Here is a 20,190-nt window from a genome sequence, read left to right on the forward strand (position 1 = left end):
TTTCAAGGTAACGTTCTATCATCCCTGAAATTTTCAGATGAATATAATAACCCATTGTTGGGTTGCTGCCACTAAATTGGTAATTTTTAGGAAATTTTGCAGTTTTTGGTTATTATTTTGAATACTATTAATGATAAAGATAAAGTGTAAACAGCAAATATGTTCAGCAAAGTAAGATCTACAAACAAGTTTATACGACCAAAAATGTCAATTGACCCCTTAAAGAGTTATTGCCCTTTATACATTAAACCAAAAAAACAAACTACAATGAAATTGGACACTCTTAAACGTAAGATAAATGCCAAAAAATCAAGGTGAGCCATTCAGGCTCTTGAGAGCCTCTTGTTATTTTTAGCCATGGCGTTGTCAGTTTATTTTCAATCTATGAGTTTGACTGTCCCTCTGGTATCTTTCGTCACTCTTCTATACAAAGTTTTGTCAAATTAATTTTAGTGAAAGTGTTGGGTACCACCTTAAATTATAATACCTATTTGACTAAATTCTACAAAATGTTGTCTTTTTACACTAAACTGTTTATGTTTTGAAAGCAATTGACTCGTGTTAACTTAGATTTGAAGCTGTCTAAATACAATGAAATATTACCTTTTATAAATAATAGAGGCATGATACTGTATGGTAATTTATAAATAATAGAGACATCATCAGACAGATACTGTATGGTATTTATAGATAATAGAGGCATGATACTGTATGGTATTTATAGATAATAGAGGCATGATACTGTATGGTATTTATAAATAATAGAGGCATGATACTGTATGGTATTTATAGATAATAGAGACATGATACTGTATGGTATTTATAAATAATAGAGACATGATACTGTATGGTATTTATAAATAATAGGGACATGATACTGTATGGTATTTATAAATAATAGAGGCATGATACTGTATGGTATTTATAGATAATAGAGACATGATACTGTATGGTATTTATAAATAATAGGGACATGATACTGTATGGTATTTATAAATAATAGAGACATGATACTGTATGGTATTTATAAATAATAGGGACATGATACTGTATGGTATTTATAGATAATAGAGGCATGATACTGTACGGTATTTATAAATAATGTATGGTATTTATAGATAATAGAGACATGATACTGTTTGGTATTTATAAATAATGTATGGTATTTATAGATAATAGGGACATGATACTGTATGGTATTTATAAATAATAGGGACATGATACTGTATGGTATTTTTAAATAATAGAGACATGATACTGTATGGTATTTATAAATAATAGGGAGATGATACTGTATGGTATTTATAAATAATAGGGACATGATACTGTATGGTATTTTTAAATAATAGAGACATGATACTGTATGGTATTTATAAATAATAGAGACATGATACTGTATGGTATTTATAAATAATAGGGACATGATACTGTATGGTATTTTTAAATAATAGAGACATGATACTGTATGGTATTTATAAATAATAGGGACATGATACTGTATGGTATTTTTAAATAATAGAGACATGATACTGTATGGTATTTATAAATAATAGAGACATGATACTGTATGGTATTTTTAAATAACATAGGCATGATACTGTATGGTATTTATAAATAACAGAGGCATGATATTTACTACTTTACTTGGAATATTTAATTTAATTACAATGCAAATTTATTTATTAAACATTTTAATATATGTTTTAGAAAAATGAATCAATTCAAGACTTGCATTACTCCATTCAAAGCTAATTGTGATGCTATAAATACTGATCAAGCAAAGCAAATCAGCAAGGGTATAGAGGCAAATCTTGGTTTGGTTGACTTGATGTGTGGCTCTGAATTTAAAGCAGGTAAATTATGTTAAATATAGTTGTTTTCTCTTATTGTATGCTGTTTATAAGGGTAAATGGGGATTTTATTTTTGAGAATGTTATGCCCAATAACAAAAAAATGTAATATGATTGCCAATGAGACAACTCCCTTCATGAGACCAAATGACACAGAAAATAACAAATATAGGGCACCATACAGCCTTCAATAATTAGCAAAGACCATACAGCTGAACTTGTTATTTGTGGTATAAATTTGCACATCTGATGATAAGTGTGCCATTTAAAGCCTTATTGTTGACTTGTTAAAACTCTTTGAATGAGGGAAATATTTGTGATATTTCCACATTTAGAATAGTCAAAATAATGACAAAATTATGCACAAAAACTATTTTTCAGAAGTAGTTGAATGCATTTTTTCTAAACAAAGACCCGCTTTTTAAGAGATAACTGTATTGTATTTGAAACTTTAAGGACGTCCATCGGTAGTTTTACTGTCGCAAATTTAATTTACCTGGCAAAGCCTAGAGGAGACAGGTAAACAGGTATTTGCGACAGTAAAACTACCGATGGACACCTGCAAAGCTTCAAATACAATACAGTTATCTTTATTCTAATGCAAAACAAGTTCATAATTAAATTTCAATCATTATTTCGGTGTAAAATCTTCATTAAAGTAAATTCTGCGAAAAGATGTTATCTTCTTTGGTCCCTACACTAGGTGACCTCATAGGTATGCTTCCGGCGTCAAACATAAACACAGGGCGTTTTCTGGCTTCTGTGCCGCTTCAGAATGTAATAAAATTTGATTTAAAGAAGATTTTAGGTGCAACATGTGAGTTTTTGGCTTATTATTGTAGAAATCACATGTCAATACATTTAGCAATTCAAAATGTCGGCTACCTTAGTTACAGACAAGGAGATAGAGAATTTTAAGCTAACTGTCATCCAATCGAACCATTGATACAAAATAATTGCAATAGAATTCTTTGTATATAGTCTGAAAACTGTTTACTTAGTATTGCCCAACAGCACAGTTTATTACACAACTGCAAGAAATCTTCAATTGAATAAAAATTCAAATTATATATAAATCAATTTCAAGTTCTATGACTACATTAATTTGGTGTCAGAAACCTTAAATGTGTCAAATTTTTAATTACAATCAAAATTCAGACCTGTATCCAGCTTGAATATTGTGTCTGTTTTTGCCCCAACTGTTCATTGTTGGATCACTGCTGTCGTATCCAGCTGCTCTCGGGGAAGCACTTTATTCTTTTTAAAATTTAAATCAGGTGATACGTTGTTTTGGAGGCACTCTTTAGAAATATGTTAATCTGGTAATAACTTGATTTGAAAGACATGACAAAAGTAAATATGGAATTCTGGTGATCATGGTCCGAGACCACAATTATTTCGTAGTGCATTTCTTTTAAAACATAAATGAAAATTAAAAAAATCTCACCTGCGCTTTCCCAATGAAATTTTTACAGTGTGTTGTACTACTTTTGGGACAAATTATATCAAAATTATAGAAAACTGCATCGGCTCTAACTCAAATTATGGTCAATTTTATGTTAAGGGCGTCTTGAAATCTTTTGTCAGCTTCCGAAGTGCTAATTTTAAACCTTTTTCAACTGGACCAAATCACTTCTTTCCTTTAAAATTCTGTACCCAAATTTTTTTACAGTGTAATTTCACCCCACTACTTACAATTTGAGGCATTAAACATGGAGAAATAAATTTGGAAGGGGTATAAAATTTAATGGCAAGTAACCCACTGTCAACACTAGGAACTATATTCGTGAACAACGAAAATCAAGGGACAACAATTGTAGTCTCGGACCTTAATTTATTTAGAAGATATCAATCTTGTGATATGCTGTTTTAAAAGACAAAATAAATGTAAACCTGGTGATCATGGCGATTGGTTGTTTTGTTACACATGACAATTGAAAGGTATCAATTGACATCATGAAAAAAAATTATAACAAAAATACCAAACACTTAGTCAAATTCAGAAAAAGGGGGACGTCCATAAAAATTGACAAAATCAAAAGCTAAAAATCAAAGGAACAAGTGAAAAACAGCTGTCTTATTCCTGACTTGGAGTGCATTTGTTTCTAACCCGAAATTTTGTCATCGATGACTATCGTTTAGTAAACGTTAAGCTGCTAGAAACAAATACATCGTTTAATAAACTTTATCGACCCCGCGTAGTCAGACAGAAATAGATTACACTCACGCACTGTAAACAAACAGGTAAAAGTGCGGGAAATAAATAACCAGGACTTTATGAAAACAACACGTGCTCGTAATTATTTAAACGACAGATGCAGAAACAAATGTATCGTTTACACGTCTCAACGATAAACGATCAACGACTACGCGACTATTTTGCGCGTACATCGTTTACGTAAACGATGTCAACGTTGACTAAAAAATGTTAGAAACAAATGGATTAAACGACTACGCGCGTAGTCGTTTACATCGTTTAGGTTAGAAACAAATGCGCTCTTGGTACAGGCATTATAAAAAGAAACACATACATTAATAGTATTATTGGCATCAGTTCAAAGAAGTTATTTCTACTTTATGATTAACATTTTATTTTGTGATGAATACATTCCTTATTCATTTTCAGAATAAATATAATACATAAAAGGGTTTAAACAGGAATTATCGCCATTTTATGAAATTTTCCTTTGATCTTGCTGACTGATAATTTCCTTTCTCAGTCGAGTGATATGTAAAATTATTGCTAGAAACTAAGGGAACGTGCCCATGTCAATGAAAATAATCTCGTTGAGATAACAAAAGATAATTATAGATTATTGTTGATCATCTCAACGAGATTGATATTCTCCCTTTGGGTACCGGCTCAAGCGAGAAAATCATTTGAGTTGAGATGACCAACAATAATCTGTTTATCAAAATTTTACCTATAACAACGTTGTCAATTTCATGTCAATTTCATTAGCCATGCCATGTGCCCCCTTTGTTTCTAGTGATAATTTTTCATATCACTCCACTCCGCTGAGAAAGGAAATTATCAGATAGCAAGATCAAAGGAAAATTTCTTAAAATAGCGATAATCCTTAATTCTTACAAAACTACACAGTTCAACATACCATATCTTCTACCAGTAAAACGTACCTACAAAGTATGACAAACAAAAAATGGCCAATACATGGTCCAGAGTTCTTATCCTTTTACCTTTTTCTTGTACTTTGATATATTCACAAATTCAAAGTGTATTTTATAAACAGAAAAGAAAACATTTTATTTGAAAAAAGGACAAGAGTAATTTAGAATTTCAGCTTTAATTTAACCTGCTGCATGTGTTTTGCATACATTATATTCAAACCAATATTTTGTGTGTAAAGGTTTTATGAAGCATGGTATGGCGTGTTTTGATAAAGAATCCTTCAAAAATGCAACTAAGGCAAACTGTGACAGCATGAAGGCTCCAAAACCAGAACCAGGGACGACTGGATCTGCAGAACCTGAACCAGAATCAAAAGCTCAGGAATGTCAGTAAGTAAATAAAAGTATTCAGTGGTGGATGCAGTGTGGTTCAGGGGGTTGGAACTCCCCCTTTTTTTGACAATCTATGCTTTTCAATTGGAAAACCCTTTTTTCTTGGTTGGAACCGACTCTCTTTATCCTTGGTTCAAAGTTAAAAGTGGCTGGTTCAAAGTCAAAAGTGGCTGGTATTGGTGTATAACATTGTGGTCTGTTTTTATTACAAAGTTCATAAAATCAGTAGACACCAAAGATGACTAAAGGACTATCAAAATCCTAGATAGAAAAAGTAAAAGCAACACAACTGGTTAAAGGAAGTGAAAAAAAATGAAGTAAGGACAAAAAATAGTCCACAATTACTACTGAATGAGAGAAAGTTGAGGATTAATCAACATGAGCCTTAATGAACCCCACAAACAAAACTGGGCATGTACTTTGGAAGTATAAAAAATTCTTGCATATATATATATATGGACCTGTTAGTCAAATGTGTTTTGTTTAAATATACTTTTTCACTTTTTTGGTCTTTTGGAAAATGTTGTTTGTGCTGTATTTAGACCCTTCTACAACGAAATTTGTTTTACATGCAGACGTATAAAAATTGCGGTTTTTATCCAACGCAATCATAGGTTTGAACGTAGTTTTCAATTTAGACCCGTTTATACATATATATATATATATATTTATGCAAGAATGTTACATCTCCATGCCTTATATATCATGTACTGTAGTACGATGCTAGATTAAAACTGACGAGGAAAGGTAACACATGGCCACCGAAAGCTTAATTATTGTGAAGTCCAGGTGGTCGTGTGGTCTAGCGGGATAGCTACAGTGCAGGGGATTTGGTGTCATGATATCTCAGTAGAATGGGTTTCGAATCCCTGCAAGGGAAGAACAAAAAATTTGCAAAAGCAAATTTACAGATCTAACATTGTTGGGTTGATGTTTAGACGAGTTGTATATACATAATGTACACAGCCATGTATCACCATCATTGCTGGTGATCCGATTGATAATCTGTTGTAGAGTTGTCACTGACTCAGACGTACTTATAAATATAATTATTTTCTGTGACTGTATCTTACATTAATTTGTAGGATCCTTTACTATAGATAATTGAGCTGATCTGTAACAATAACATCTCCATGCCTTATATATCATGTACTGTCGTACGACGCTAGATTAAAACTGACAAGGAAAGGTAACACCCAGCCACCAAAGCTTTATTATTGTGAAGCCCAGTACGTCGTGTGGTCTAGCGGGACGGCTACAGTGAAGGCGATTTGGTGTCACAATATCTCAGTAGCATGGGTTTCGAATCCCGGCGAGGGAAGAACAAAAAATTTGCGAAAGCAAATATATATACTTCTAGCTGTAACACAAATTAAGTTTTCTCTTAAAGAAAATCTCTTTCTTGGCTTTCAAGAACTACCTTATTTTGGCCAACTACTTCTCTTTTCAAAATATCTGTTTAATATAAAAAAAGAAGATGTGGTTTGATTGCCAATGAGATAACACTCCACATGAGACATAAATGACACAAAAATTAACAACTATAGGTCATCCTTCAGCCTTCAACAATGAGCAAAGCTCATACCGCATAGTCAACTATAAAAGGCCCTGAAATTACAATGTAAAACAATTCAAACGAGAAAACAAACAACCTAATTTATGTACCAAAAATGAACGAAAAACAATATATGTAACACAAACAAACAACAACCACTGAATTATAGGCTCCTGACTTGGGACAGGCACATACATACATAATGTGGTGGGGTTAAACATGTTAGCGCTCCCCTAACCTGGGACAGTGGTAAGTCAATTTTTCAAAATGGCTGATTAAATGAGATAAAAGTTGAGAAAGGTAAGAAACTTCAGACTTCAGAAAATAATTTTGCAGTACCACATTTCTTGGGAAGTTGAGAAAATTGAAATGCAAGTTATTTCTGCCTTTTAGCAAGTTACTGTTTTGATAAAAAAAAAATTTTGTGGTCGATATTTGCAAAGATAGATTGTGAATACAAGTCCATTATATTGATGTTTTTGAGAAATACAGCTAAATCAATGCTCTTCAACTTCGTACTCTATTTGGCCTTTTTAACTTTTTTGGATTCGTGCGTCACTGATGAGTCTTTTGAAGACAAAAAGCGCGTCTGGCGTGAATACAAAATTTAGTCCTGGTATCTATGATGAGTTTATTTACAACCACTGGGTCGATGCCACTGCTGGTGGAGATTTATTTCCCTTAGGGTATCGCCAGCCCAGTAGTCAGCACTTTTTGTGCTGACATGAATTATCATTGATGTGGTTATATTTATAAATTAACTGTTGACAAAATTTAGAATTTTTGAAATACTAAGGCTTTTCTACCTCAGGCGTAGATTAACTTAGCTGGATTTGGCAAAACTTTTAGGAATTTTGGTCCTCAATGCTCTTCAACTTCGTACTTTATTTGGCCTTTTTAACTTATTTGGATTCGAGCAACACTGATGAGTCTTTTGAAGACGAAAAGCGTGTCTGGCGTATATACAAAATTTAGTCCTGGTATCTATGATGAGTTTATTTACAACCACTGGGTCGATGCCACTGCTGGTGGAGATTTATTTCCCCGAGGGTATCACCAGCCCAGTAGTCAGCACTTTTTGTGCTGACATGAATTATCATTGATATGGTTATATTTATAAATTAACTGTTTACAAAATTTAGAATTTTTGAAATACTAAATTAAGGCTTTTCTACCTCAGGCATAGATTAACTTAGCTGGATTTGGCAAAACTTTTAGGAATTTTTGGTCCTCAATGCTCCTCAACTTCGTACTTTATTTGGCTTTTTTAACTTTTTTGGATTCGAGCGTCACTGATGAGTTTTTTTAAGATGAAATGCGTATATATGTCTGGCGTATATATACAAAATTTAGTCCTGGTATCTAAGATGAGTTTATTTAGATCCACAAAATTTTATCGGCAAAACTTCATTTATGTTAAAAACGTACACATAAAGTAAGAATATTTTGCCTTTTAAAAGTTTAAAGTCATATGAAACCTCAAATCCCCCAAAAATGATGCATATGTTTTTTTTATAACAATATGGATGGTTTTTATACGACCACAAATTTTTTTTTGAGTCATATAATGCTATCATGTAGTCTGCGTCGTCTGAAGACACATTTAGTTTCCGGACAATAACTTTAGTTTTAGTGAATGGATCTTTATAAATTTTAATCAGAAGGTTCAAAATTATATAGGTAGGTTGGGATTGATTTTGGGGTTTATGTCCCAACAGTTTTGGAATAAGGGACCAAATAGGGGGCCCAAAATAAGCGTTTTTGTAGTTTTCAAACAATAACTTGTGTTTAAGTGTATGAATCTCTCTTCAATTATACCACAAGTTTTCATACTATTAAGGGATAGTAAGGATTTATTTTGGGGGTTATGGTCCCAATAGTTTAGGAATTAGGGGCCAAAAAGGGGGCCCAAAAGAAGCATTTTTGTAGTTTTCAAACAATAACTTGTGTTTAAGTGTATGAATCTCTCTGAAATTATACCACAAGTTTCTCTACCATGAAGGAATAGTTATTATTGACTTTGAGGGGATATGGCTCAAAATGTTTTGGAATTAGGGGCAAAAAAAGGGGAAAAACTAGGTTTTCTGGTCAATGGACAATTAAGACAATTTAAAAGCCGTGTAAGGTTGGTAATTCAACAACATTTAACATACAATGTTGGGTATGCTAGGACTTGCCTCCCTTACACTACTTGTAAATTATGTATAAAGGAATGTCAGGTTTTGGACTAGACTGTTGCAAAAAAAGGGAGGTGGTAGTAGTTTTCAATTTTTTTCCCCCAAATTTCTCAAATTTCAAATTTTTGAAAAGTTTGAAAAAAAAATCTTTAATTGCATAATATTGTGCAATAGTTTGGTAAGATCTTGACATTTATTTTGTATAAGAAACCCATATTATGTCAAAAATTTGATCACAATCCAAATTCAGAGCTGTATCAAGCTTGAATGTTCTGTCCATACTTGCCCCAACTGTTCAGGGTTCGACCTCTGTGGTCTTATTAAGCTGCGCCCTGCGGAGCACCTGGTTATTATTAATCTTATGTACATATACTTTTTTCTGAAGAAAATTCTTTAATTTGTCCACATTTAGAAGAAGTTTTCTTTTTTTTTAATTGCTTGCTTCTAGGAAGTAATTTGCCGACATATTTTCCGTTACCTTAGCGTGACCCTTCTCGTAAAAATCTAGTGATCGCAATATGCATGGATCTGTCACTGAAATAAACTATTATCTGATCGTACATGTTAAACATGTGCTCAATATCCATGCTTCTTTGTTGATTGTTTACCATAAGGTGGCAATCGGTAAACGTGGTAAACTTTGGCTTCAAAACAAGACAAGTAATGAGCTGCAATAGTATCTCATCATAACAGACAAAGAGAAAAAAAAATGACGATTATATGTTATATTTGCATAAAATATGATAAAATCGGTCACAGAAGACTAAGTTTATGATATATACATGCATTGGTTCAAGAATTGGATACACATTATTTTTCAACAGTAACTCTTTTCATATGACTTTAATATTGAAAAAGTAGTTTTGTTGAGAATATTGTTTTTGGACAGGGGTATCCAACTTTTTCAGTTTAAGACTACTAAGTGGAGTCTTCCATAATATATTGGAGTATTGTTAGTTATACTTTTGTATATATTGTATCATCATAATTAATCTGTAAACTTGTTGGTACATTATACTTTTAGGCGTACAACACAGATGTTTGAATGTACTGCTCAGCAGGTTGAGGCTGAGTGTGACGATGAGGCTGTGTCGTTTGTTGAAAAAGTTCAAAACAAATTCATGAACATGATGCTCGGAAACCTTGGCTGTTCAACAAGTGGTAATTACATCATATATATATCATGAATATTGTTATACCCTTTTTTTGCCCCACCTACAATAGAAGAGGGGCATTATGTTTTCTGGTCTGTGCATCCGTTCGTCCGTCTGTTCGTTCGTTCCTCCGTATGTCCCGCTTCAGGTTAAAGTTTTTGGTCAAGGTAGTTTTTGATGAAGTTGAAGACCAATCAACTTGAAACTTAATACACATGTTCCTTATGATATGATCTTTCTAATTTTATAGCCAAATTACACTTTTGACCCCAATTTCACGGTCCACTGAGCATAGAAAATGAAAGAGCGAGTTTCAGGTTAAAGTTTTTGGTCAAGGTAGTTTTAGATGAAGTTGAAGTTCAATGAACTTGAAACTTTGTACACATGTTCCTTATGATATGATCTTTCATATTTTATAGCCAAATTACACTTTTGACCCCAATTTCACGGTCCACTGAATATAGAAAATGAAAGTGCAAGTTTCAGATTAAAGTTTTTGATGAAGTTGAAGTCCAATCAACTTGAAACTTAGTACACATGTTCCCTATGGTATGATCTTTCTAACTTTAATGCCAAATTAGATTTTTTACCCAATTTCACAGTCCATTGAACATGGAAAATGATAGTGCGAGTCGGGCATCCATGTACTTTGGACACATTCTTGTTAAAACTTTAACCACACACTTTATCAGAAAAAAGTCATTGGATGTATAGCAGTTTGACAAATTCCCATTCTGATCATTGAGAACATTCAGCTGATTTGTACAGAGTTACCACCTGTAGTGTTATGTGCCACCTCAAACTGCATTATCTGATCATGAAATAAGAAGTTAAGGGTTGTTGTTAATTAAAAGGGGAAAACAATGTGTTCAATTAAATATTCCTAAGTTCAATTTTAACTTTCCAAATTGGCTTGCATTTACTAGAGCAAAGATGTTTAACAAATAAAGTTCATTGGTCATGCAATTTTAAGGAAATACATAGAAGAGTTCAAACTTTCCTTAGTTTTATTAATTTGTAGAAAAACTGTAGACATAATTTCTTCAGAGCATCAAACACATATGTGTTTCCTTAAACATATTAACTACTCACAGTTTATATAGCCTTTCTAATTATAAACCATGAGTATTGATGCTTGTTCATTTGAGTTTTTAACCCATTTTAAATGTATGTTATAGGTGGTGTAAGACTAGCATTGTTCATTTGAGTTTTTAACCCATTTTAAATGTATTTTATAGGTGGTGTAAGACTAGCATTGTTCATTTGAGTTTTTAACCCATTTTAAATGTATGTTATAGGTGGTGGAAGACTAGCATTGTTCATTTGAGTTTTTAACCCATTTTAAATGTATGTTATAGGTGGTGTAAGACTAGCATTGTTCATTTGAGTTTTTAACCCATTTTAAATGTATTTTATAGGTGGTGTAAGACTAGCATTGTTCATTTGAGTTTTGAACCCATTTTAATTGTATTTTATAGGTGGTGTAAGACTAGCATTGTTCATTTGAGTTTTGAACCCATTTTGATTGTATTTTATAGGTGGTGTAAGACTAGCATTGTTCATTTGAGTTTTTAACCCATTTTAATTGTATTTTATAGGTGGTGTAAGACTAGCATTGTTCATTAGCATTGTTCATTTGAGTTTTGAACCCATTTTAAATGTATTTTATAGGGGGTGTAAGACTAGCATTGTTCATTTGAGTTTTGAACCCATTTTAAATGTATTTTATAGGGGTGTAAGACTAGCATTGTTCATTTGAGTTTTGAACCCATTTTAAATGTATTTTATAGGTGGTGTAAGACTAGCATTGTTCATTTGAGTTTTTAACCCATTTTAATTGTATTTTATAGATGGTGTAAGACTAGCATTGTTCATTTGAGTTTTGAACCCGTTTTAAATGTATTTTATAGGTGGTGTAAGACTAGCATTGTTCATTTGAGTTTTTAACCCATTTTAAATGTATTTTAAAGGTGGTGTAAGACTAGCATTGTTCATTTGAGTTTTTAACCCATTTTGATTGTATTTTATAGGTGGTGTAAGACTAGCATTGTTCATTTGAGTTTTGAACCCATTTTAAATGTATTTTATAGGTGGTGTAAGACTAGCATTGTTCATTTGAGTTTTGAACCCATTTTAAATGTATTTTATAGGTGGTGTAAGACTAGCATTGTTCATTTGAGTTTTGAACCCATTTTAATTGTATTTTATAGGTGGTGTAAGACTAGCATTGTTCATTTGAGTTTTGAACCCATTTTAAATGTATTTTATAGGTGGTGTAAGACTAACATTGTTCATTTGAGTTTTTAACCCATTTTAAATGTATTTTATAGGTGGTGTAAGACTAGCATTGTTCATTTGAGTTTTGAACCCATTTTAAATGTATTTTATAGGTGGTGTAAGACTAGCATTGTTCATTTGAGTTTTGAACCCATTTTAAATGTATTTTATAGGTGGTGTAAGACTAGCATTGTTCATTTGAGTTTTGAACCCATTTTAAATGTATTTTATAGGTGGTGTAAGACTAACATTGTTCATTTGAGTTTTGAACCCATTTTAATTGTATTTTATAGGTGGTGTAAGACTAGCATTGTTCATTTGAGTTTTGAACCCATTTTAAATGTATTTTATAGGTGGTGTAAGACTAGCATTGTTCATTTGAGTTTTGAACCCATTTTAATTGTATTTTATAGGTGGTGTAAGACTAGCATTGTTCATTTGAGTTTTGAACCCATTTTAAATGTATTTTATAGGTGGTGTAAGACTAGCATTGTTCATTTGAGTTTTGAACCCATTTTAAATGTATTTTATAGGTGGTGTAAGACTAGCATTGTTCATTTGAGTTTTGAACCCATTTTAAATGTATTTTATAGGTGGTGTAAGACTAGCATTGTTCATTTGAGTTTTGAACCCATTTTAAATGTATTTTATAGGTGGTGTAAGACTAACATTGTTCATTTGAGTTTTGAACCCATTTTAAATGTATTTTATAGGTGGTGTAAGACTAGCATTGTTCATTTGAGTTTTGAACCCATTTTAAATGTATTTTATAGGGGGTGTAAGACTAGCATTGTTCATTTGAGTTTTGAACCCATTTTAAATTGTTTTTTATAGGGGGTGTAAGACTAGCATTGTTCATTTGAGTTTTGAACCCATTTTAAATGTATTTTATAGGTGGTGTAAGACTAACATTGTTCATTTGAGTTTTGAACCCATTTTAAATGTATTTTATAGGTGGTGTAAGACTAGCATTGTTCATTTGAGTTTTGAACCCATTTTAAATGTATTTTATAGGTGGTGTAAGACTAGCATTGTTCATTTGAGTTTTGAACCCATTTTAAATGTATTTTATAGGTGGTGTAAGACTAGCATTGTTCATTTGAGTTTTGAACCCATTTTAAATGTATTTTATAGGTGGTGTAAGACTAACATTGTTCATTTGAGTTTTGAACCCATTTTAATTGTATTTTATAGGTGGTGTAAGACTAGCATTGTTCATTTGAGTTTTGAACCCATTTTAAATGTATTTTATAGGTGGTGTAAGACTAACATTGTTCATTTGAGTTTTGAACCCATTTTAAATGTATTTTATAGGGGGTGTAAGACTAGCATTGTTCATTTGAGTTTTGAACCCATTTTAAATGTATTTTATAGGTGGTGTAAGACTAGCATTGTTCATTTGAGTTTTGAACCCATTTTAAATGTATTTTATAGGTGGTGTAAGACTAGCATTGTTCATTTGAGTTTTGAACCCATTTTAAATGTATTTTATAGGTGGTGTAAGACTAGCGTTGTTCATTTGAGTTTTGAACCCATTTTAAATGTATTTTATAGGTGGTGTAAGACTAGCGTTGTTCATTTGAGTTTTGAACCCATTTTAAATGTATTTTATAGGTGGTGTAAGACTAGCATTGTTCATTTGAGTTTTGAACCCATTTTAAATGTATTTTATAGGTGGTGTAAGACTAGCATTGTTCATTTGAGTTTTGAACCCATTTTAAATGTATTTTATAGGGGGTGTAAGACTAGCATTGTTCATTTGAGTTTTGAACCCATTTTAAATGTATTTTATAGGGGGTGTAAGACTAGCATTGTTCATTTGAGTTTTGAACCCATTTTAAATGTATTTTATAGGTGGTGTAAGACTAGCATTGTTCATTTGAGTTTTTAACCCATTTTAATTGTATTTTATAGGTGGTGTAAGACTAGCATTGTTCATTTGAGTTTTGAACCCGTTTTAAATGTATTTTATAGGTGGTGTAAGACTAGCATTGTTCATTTGAGTTTTGAACCCATTTTAAATGTATTTTATAGCTGGTGTAAGACTAGCATTGTTCATTTGAGTTTTGAACCCATTTTAAATGTATTTTATAGGTGGTGTAAGACTAGCATTGTTCATTTGAGTTTTGAACCCATTTTAAATGTATTTTATAGGTGGTGTAAGACTAGCATTGTTCATTTGAGTTTTGAACCCGTTTTAATTGTATCTTATAGGTGGTGTAAGACTAGCATTGTTCATTTGAGTTTTGAACCCGTTTTAAATGTATCTTATAGGTGGTGTAAGACTAGCATTGTTCATTTGAGTTTTGAACCCGTTTTAAATGTATTTTATAGGTGGTGTAAGACTAGCATTGTTCATTTGAGTTTTGAACCCGTTTTAAATGTATTTTATAGGTGGTGTAAGACTAGCATTGTTCATTTGAGTTTTGAACCCATTTTAAATGTATCTTATAGGTGGTGTAAGACTAGCATTGTTCATTTGAGTTTTGAACCCGTTTTAAATGTATTTTATAGGTGGTGTAAGACTAGCATTGTTCATTTGAGTTTTGAACCCGTTTTAAATGTATTTTATAGGTGGTGTAAGACTAGCATTGTTCATTTGAGTTTTTAAATGTATCTTATAGGTGGTGTAAGACTAGCATTGTTCATTTGAGTTTTGAACCCGTTTTAAATGTATTTTATAAGTGGTGTAAGACTAGCATTGTTCATTTGAGTTTTGAACCCGTTTTAAATGTATTTTATAGGTGGTGCAAGACTAGCATTGTTCATTTGAGTTTTTAACCCATTTTCATTGTATTTTATAGGTGGTGTAAGACTAGCATTGTTCATTTGAGTTTTTAACCCATTTTGATTGTATTTTATAGGTGGTGTAAGACTAGCATTGTTCATTTGAGTTTTGAACCCATTTTAATTGTATTTTATAGGTGGTGTAAGACTAGCATTGTTCATTTGAGTTTTGAACCCATTTTAAATGTATTTTATAGGGGGTGTAAGACTAGCATTGTTCATTTGAGTTTTGAACCCATTTTAAATGTATTTTATAGGTGGTGTAAGACTAGCATTGTTCATTTGAGTTTTGAACCCATTTTAAATGTATTTTATAGGTGGTGTAAGACTAGCATTGTTCATTTGAGTTTTTAACCCATTTTAAATGTATTTTATAGGTGGTGTAAGACTAGCATTGTTCATTTGAGTTTTGAACCCATTTTAATTGTATTTTATAGGTGGTGTAAGACTAGCATTGTTCATTTGAGTTTTGAACCCATTTTAAATGTATTTTATAGGTGGTGTAAGACTAGCATTGTTCATTTGAGTTTTGAACCCATTTTAATTGTATTTTATAGGTGGTGTAAGACTAGCATTGTTCATTTGAGTTTTGAACCCGTTTTAAATATATTTTATAGGTGGTGTAAGACTAGCATTGTTCATTTGAGTTTTTAACCCATTTTAATTGTATTTTATAGGTGGTGTAAGACTAGCATTGTTCATTTGAGTTTTTAACCCATTTTGATTGTATTTTATAGGTGGTGTAAGACTAGCATTGTTCATTTGAGTTTTGAACCCGTTTTAAATGTATTTTATAGGTGGTGTAAGACTAGCATTGTTCATTTGAGTTTTGAACCCATTTTAAATGTATCTTATAGGTGGTGTAAGACTAGCATTGTTCATTTGAGTTTTGAACCCGTTTTAAATGTATCTTATAGGGGGTGTAAGACTAGCATTGTTCATTTGAGTTTTTAACCCATTTTAATTGTATTTTATAGGTGGTGTAAGACTAGCATTGTTCATTTGAGTTTTTAACCCATTTTCATTGTATTTTATAGGTGGTGTAAGACTAGCATTGTTCATTTGAGTTTTGAACCCGTTTTAAATGTATTTTATAGGTGGTGTAAGACTAGCATTGTTCATTTGAGTTTTTAACCCATTTTAATTGTTTTTTATAGGTGGTGTAAGACTAGCATTGTTCATTTGAGTTTTGAACCCATTTTGATTGTATTTTATAGGTGGTGTAAGACTAGCATTGTTCATTTGAGTTTTGAACCCATTTTAAATGTATTTTATAGGTGGTGTAAGACTAGCATTGTTCATTTGAGTTTTGAACCCATTTTAAATGTATTTTATAGGTGGTGTAAGACTAGCATTGTTCATTTGAGTTTTGAACCCATTTTAATTGTATTTTATAGGTGGTGTAAGACTAGCATTGTTCATTTGAGTTTTGAACCCGTTTTAAATGTATTTTATAGGTGGTGTAAGACTAGCATTGTTCATTTGAGTTTTTAACCCATTTTAATTGTATTTTATAGGTGGTGTAAGACTAGCATTGTTCATTTGAGTTTTGAACCCATTTTAAATGTATTTTATAGGGGGTGTAAGACTAGCATTGTTCATTTGAGTTTTGAACCCATTTTAAATGTATTTGATAGGTGGTGTAAGACTAGCATTGTTCATTTGAGTTTTGAACCCGTTTTAATTGTATCTTATAGGTGGTGTAAGACTAGCATTGTTCATTTGAGTTTTGAACCCGTTTTAAATGTATTTTATAGGTGGTGTAAGACTAGCATTGTTCATTTGAGTTTTGAACCCGTTTTAAATGTATTTTATAGGTGGTGTAAGACTAGCATTGTTCATTTGAGTTTTGAACCCATTTTAAATGTATCTTATAGGTGGTGTAAGACTAGCATTGTTCATTTGAGTTTTGAACCCGTTTTAAATGTATGTTATAGGTGGTGTAAGACTAGCATTGTTCATTTGAGTTTTGAACCCATTTTAAATGTATCTTATAGGTGGTGTAAGACTAGCATTGTTCATTTGCGTTTTGAACCCATTTTAAATGTATCTTATAGGTGCTGTAAGACTAGCATTGTTCATTCGAGTTTTGAACTCGTTTTAATTGTATCTTATAGGGAATGTAAGACTAGCAGCACAGTTTTTAACCCATTTCATTTGTATTTTATAGGTGGTGTAAGACTAGCAGCACAGACATCAGTATTCTTAGCCTTCCTGTTGGCAGCTTTCTTCATGTACTAGAAAACCATTCTGTGTGCACCATTAACAACAAGAAGCTGAATGTTACAGAGTTACCATCAGTTGAATAGTTAAATGGATTATTTACCAATGAAAGAAACAATCTCAATGAAAGATTTATTACAACAAATGCTTCGAATTTCAGATGGTGTTACATATATACATACAGATAATATATTGGAGGAATTAAAATGGAGAATTAAGAATGAATAATGCAGTTGTCAATCCATACATTGCCATAGATAAGTTTCAAATATGGCAATTTTAATTGGTATGTGAATAAGATTTTTGGCCAGCAACTTTTTTTTTTTGGATGGGTGGCTTTTTTTATGGATATGTATCTTTATATATCTGTTTATTTACATTTTCCACTAAAATTAAAAAAAATGCTATTTGCTGGAGACTATTGACCATTGACCATTTTTTCCCCATATGGTAACTTCTGTTAACTTTTGATTGATACTTGATTATTGTGAAAATTAATGTTGTGTAAAGACCTTAGATTCAGTTAGTTCTCCATGAGTAACTTTGTTATCGAGACCTGAGAAGTTTTCCTTCAAATAAAGCTCTTAACAAATTAAAATAAGAAGGAATTTGAATTTTTTACTTGATAAATTGGTTTTTGTGGTACTTCTGGAAATACTCACAGATCTGTTTAATCAGTTGAATATATCTCAATGCAAAGGAATGTTTTTTGATAATTTTTAGTTGTTTATAGAAGTTTGTTTGTTATTGTTCATTATTTTATTAATTTACAACAAAACATTTTGGATATTGTATACTTAAGTTATGACTGTTAAGATTACAAGAATATGATTTTTATTTTATATTTATTAGTTGATGCAACTAAGAAAAACTAAATATAAGTTAATGGATGCATAAGTTATGACTAGGAAGATCATAAAAATTTTTCTTGAAATAATCAAAATATAAATGCATTTTACACCAACTAGTCTTTTTCTGGCATTTTTGATTTTATGTTTTATTTTGTGTAATTTTATATTCAGAATTTTTTAAAATGAAACAAAGATGAGGCACTTTTTCCTTTTGGAAATAAAAAAAATCTGGCACAGTTTTTTGTGTATCATAGATTTAGTCTGAATAAGGATATTGTCTGAACTGACAAGTTTTGGTCTATGCTTTTGAAAATATTACTCAAAAAGCATTAAATTTTTGAAACAATGAAAATGAAAAAAATATATTTGTTTCCTGTACCTGACTATCCAAAAGTGTTGAGACTGAAACATATGTTTTGAAATTTGGGCATTACCTTTTTAAAAATAAAAAAAAACCCAGTAGAACTGCTAAGAATGGGAAACAAACATATTTTTTAAGGTGCCTTTAAGGTTGTAAATGAGGCGAGTATGAAAGATTTTTTTTGTATACTTTTAAATCTTGATCTGTCAGGGACAGATTTGTATATACATGTACTTGTATTGTTTTGTGCTATTGGTCTCTTTATGGAGTCCTACACCTTTTTATTAAACCATTAATTGGAGGACTATGGATTTTTGCAGAATAGTGTGCCTATTTTTTGTTTGTTTTCTGCCTTATTGAAATATACAACACATTTTCCTTTTTTCACCTGTATAGAGTGGGGTGCTCATTTTCGCCGGGGACACAATTTCGCCGTTTAAGGATTTTGAGGTGTAAAAACTTCAAAGGATGGCTGAAATGGAAGAAATGTACCCGTAAATAATATTTTTATAACAAATATAATATTTTTTAAACTGAGACAAAATTGCGGCTCCTACCGAAAATGACCGAAAAACGGACAACGATTTTCGGACAATTTCCTGAATAAAAAACACGATTTCAAAGAAGTATTTCTAAGTAAATATTTGACTGAATGCGTCCTAATTTTGAATTCTTCATACCTTTGAAAAGTCTGCTATTCATCTATAATGCAATTGATTTGATAAAAATTGTTAAAAGCTGCGGTTATTTGGTTTTAAATAAATGTGTAAAAACGGCGAATATGTGTCCCCCATTGACAAAACATCCGGAAATTTCAAACACCCTTTAATCTAACTTTTCAGATGATTTTCTTAAAACAAACCGGTTTTCAAGCTTAAGTATATTTTGCATTTGAAGTTATCTTCATATAGAAATATCAGTATACTTCAAAAACATTTAGACCTGAACATAAACTGTAGAAAACATGGAAAGATGTGGCGAAAATGAGCACCCCACTACAAATTGTTTTTTATCAATAAAGTTGAAATTTTAACGATTGTTTACACTTAGGGGAATACGATACAGTTACAGGGAAGGTAATGATGTTGCTAACATGTAAAATGTTATTTTCGCGACCTCAAACTCTGACATATCGAGAAAAGATGCATTTTTCGACTGATTTTTATCATTCAAACTGATTTAATTTGAAAACGAGTGCATGGACCCCTATTTTTTAAAACAGCAATTTGTTTCATTTTGCAAGGAGATTATGTGACCCAAATTTTATAAAACTGTAAAGAGCGCAATTTTTTTAATTTTGATAAACATGCAGCAAAAAATGACGTTTTTTCCTCTATTCATGAACATTTGATAAATATAGAGTTATTTCTGAAAAAAAATTGCATAATTTTTAATGATACTTATAAAATACAGAAATTACCTATTATTTAACA

The 20,190-nt window shown here is 31.5% G+C and overlaps 1 protein-coding gene across 1 annotated transcript in view; it reads left to right on the forward strand.

Annotated features, from left to right (window-relative positions):
* LOC143072980 (uncharacterized) overlaps positions 1–19,156 on the forward strand; it is a 56,268-nt gene extending 37,112 nt beyond the window's left edge. Inside the window, exons 7-10 of the mRNA XM_076248179.1 lie at positions 1,708–1,853; positions 5,219–5,369; positions 10,129–10,265; positions 17,493–19,156. Coding sequence (XP_076104294.1) covers positions 1,708–1,853; positions 5,219–5,369; positions 10,129–10,265; positions 17,493–17,563 — 505 coding nt within the window. The 3' untranslated portion in view covers positions 17,564–19,156. The remainder of the gene's footprint in view (positions 1–1,707; positions 1,854–5,218; positions 5,370–10,128; positions 10,266–17,492) is intronic.
* The last annotated feature ends 1,034 nt before the right edge of the window (positions 19,157–20,190 follow it).

This window comes from Mytilus galloprovincialis, chromosome 4 (genome assembly GCF_965363235.1).
Source record: "Mytilus galloprovincialis chromosome 4, xbMytGall1.hap1.1, whole genome shotgun sequence".
NCBI classification, from domain to species: domain Eukaryota; kingdom Metazoa; phylum Mollusca; class Bivalvia; order Mytilida; family Mytilidae; genus Mytilus; species Mytilus galloprovincialis.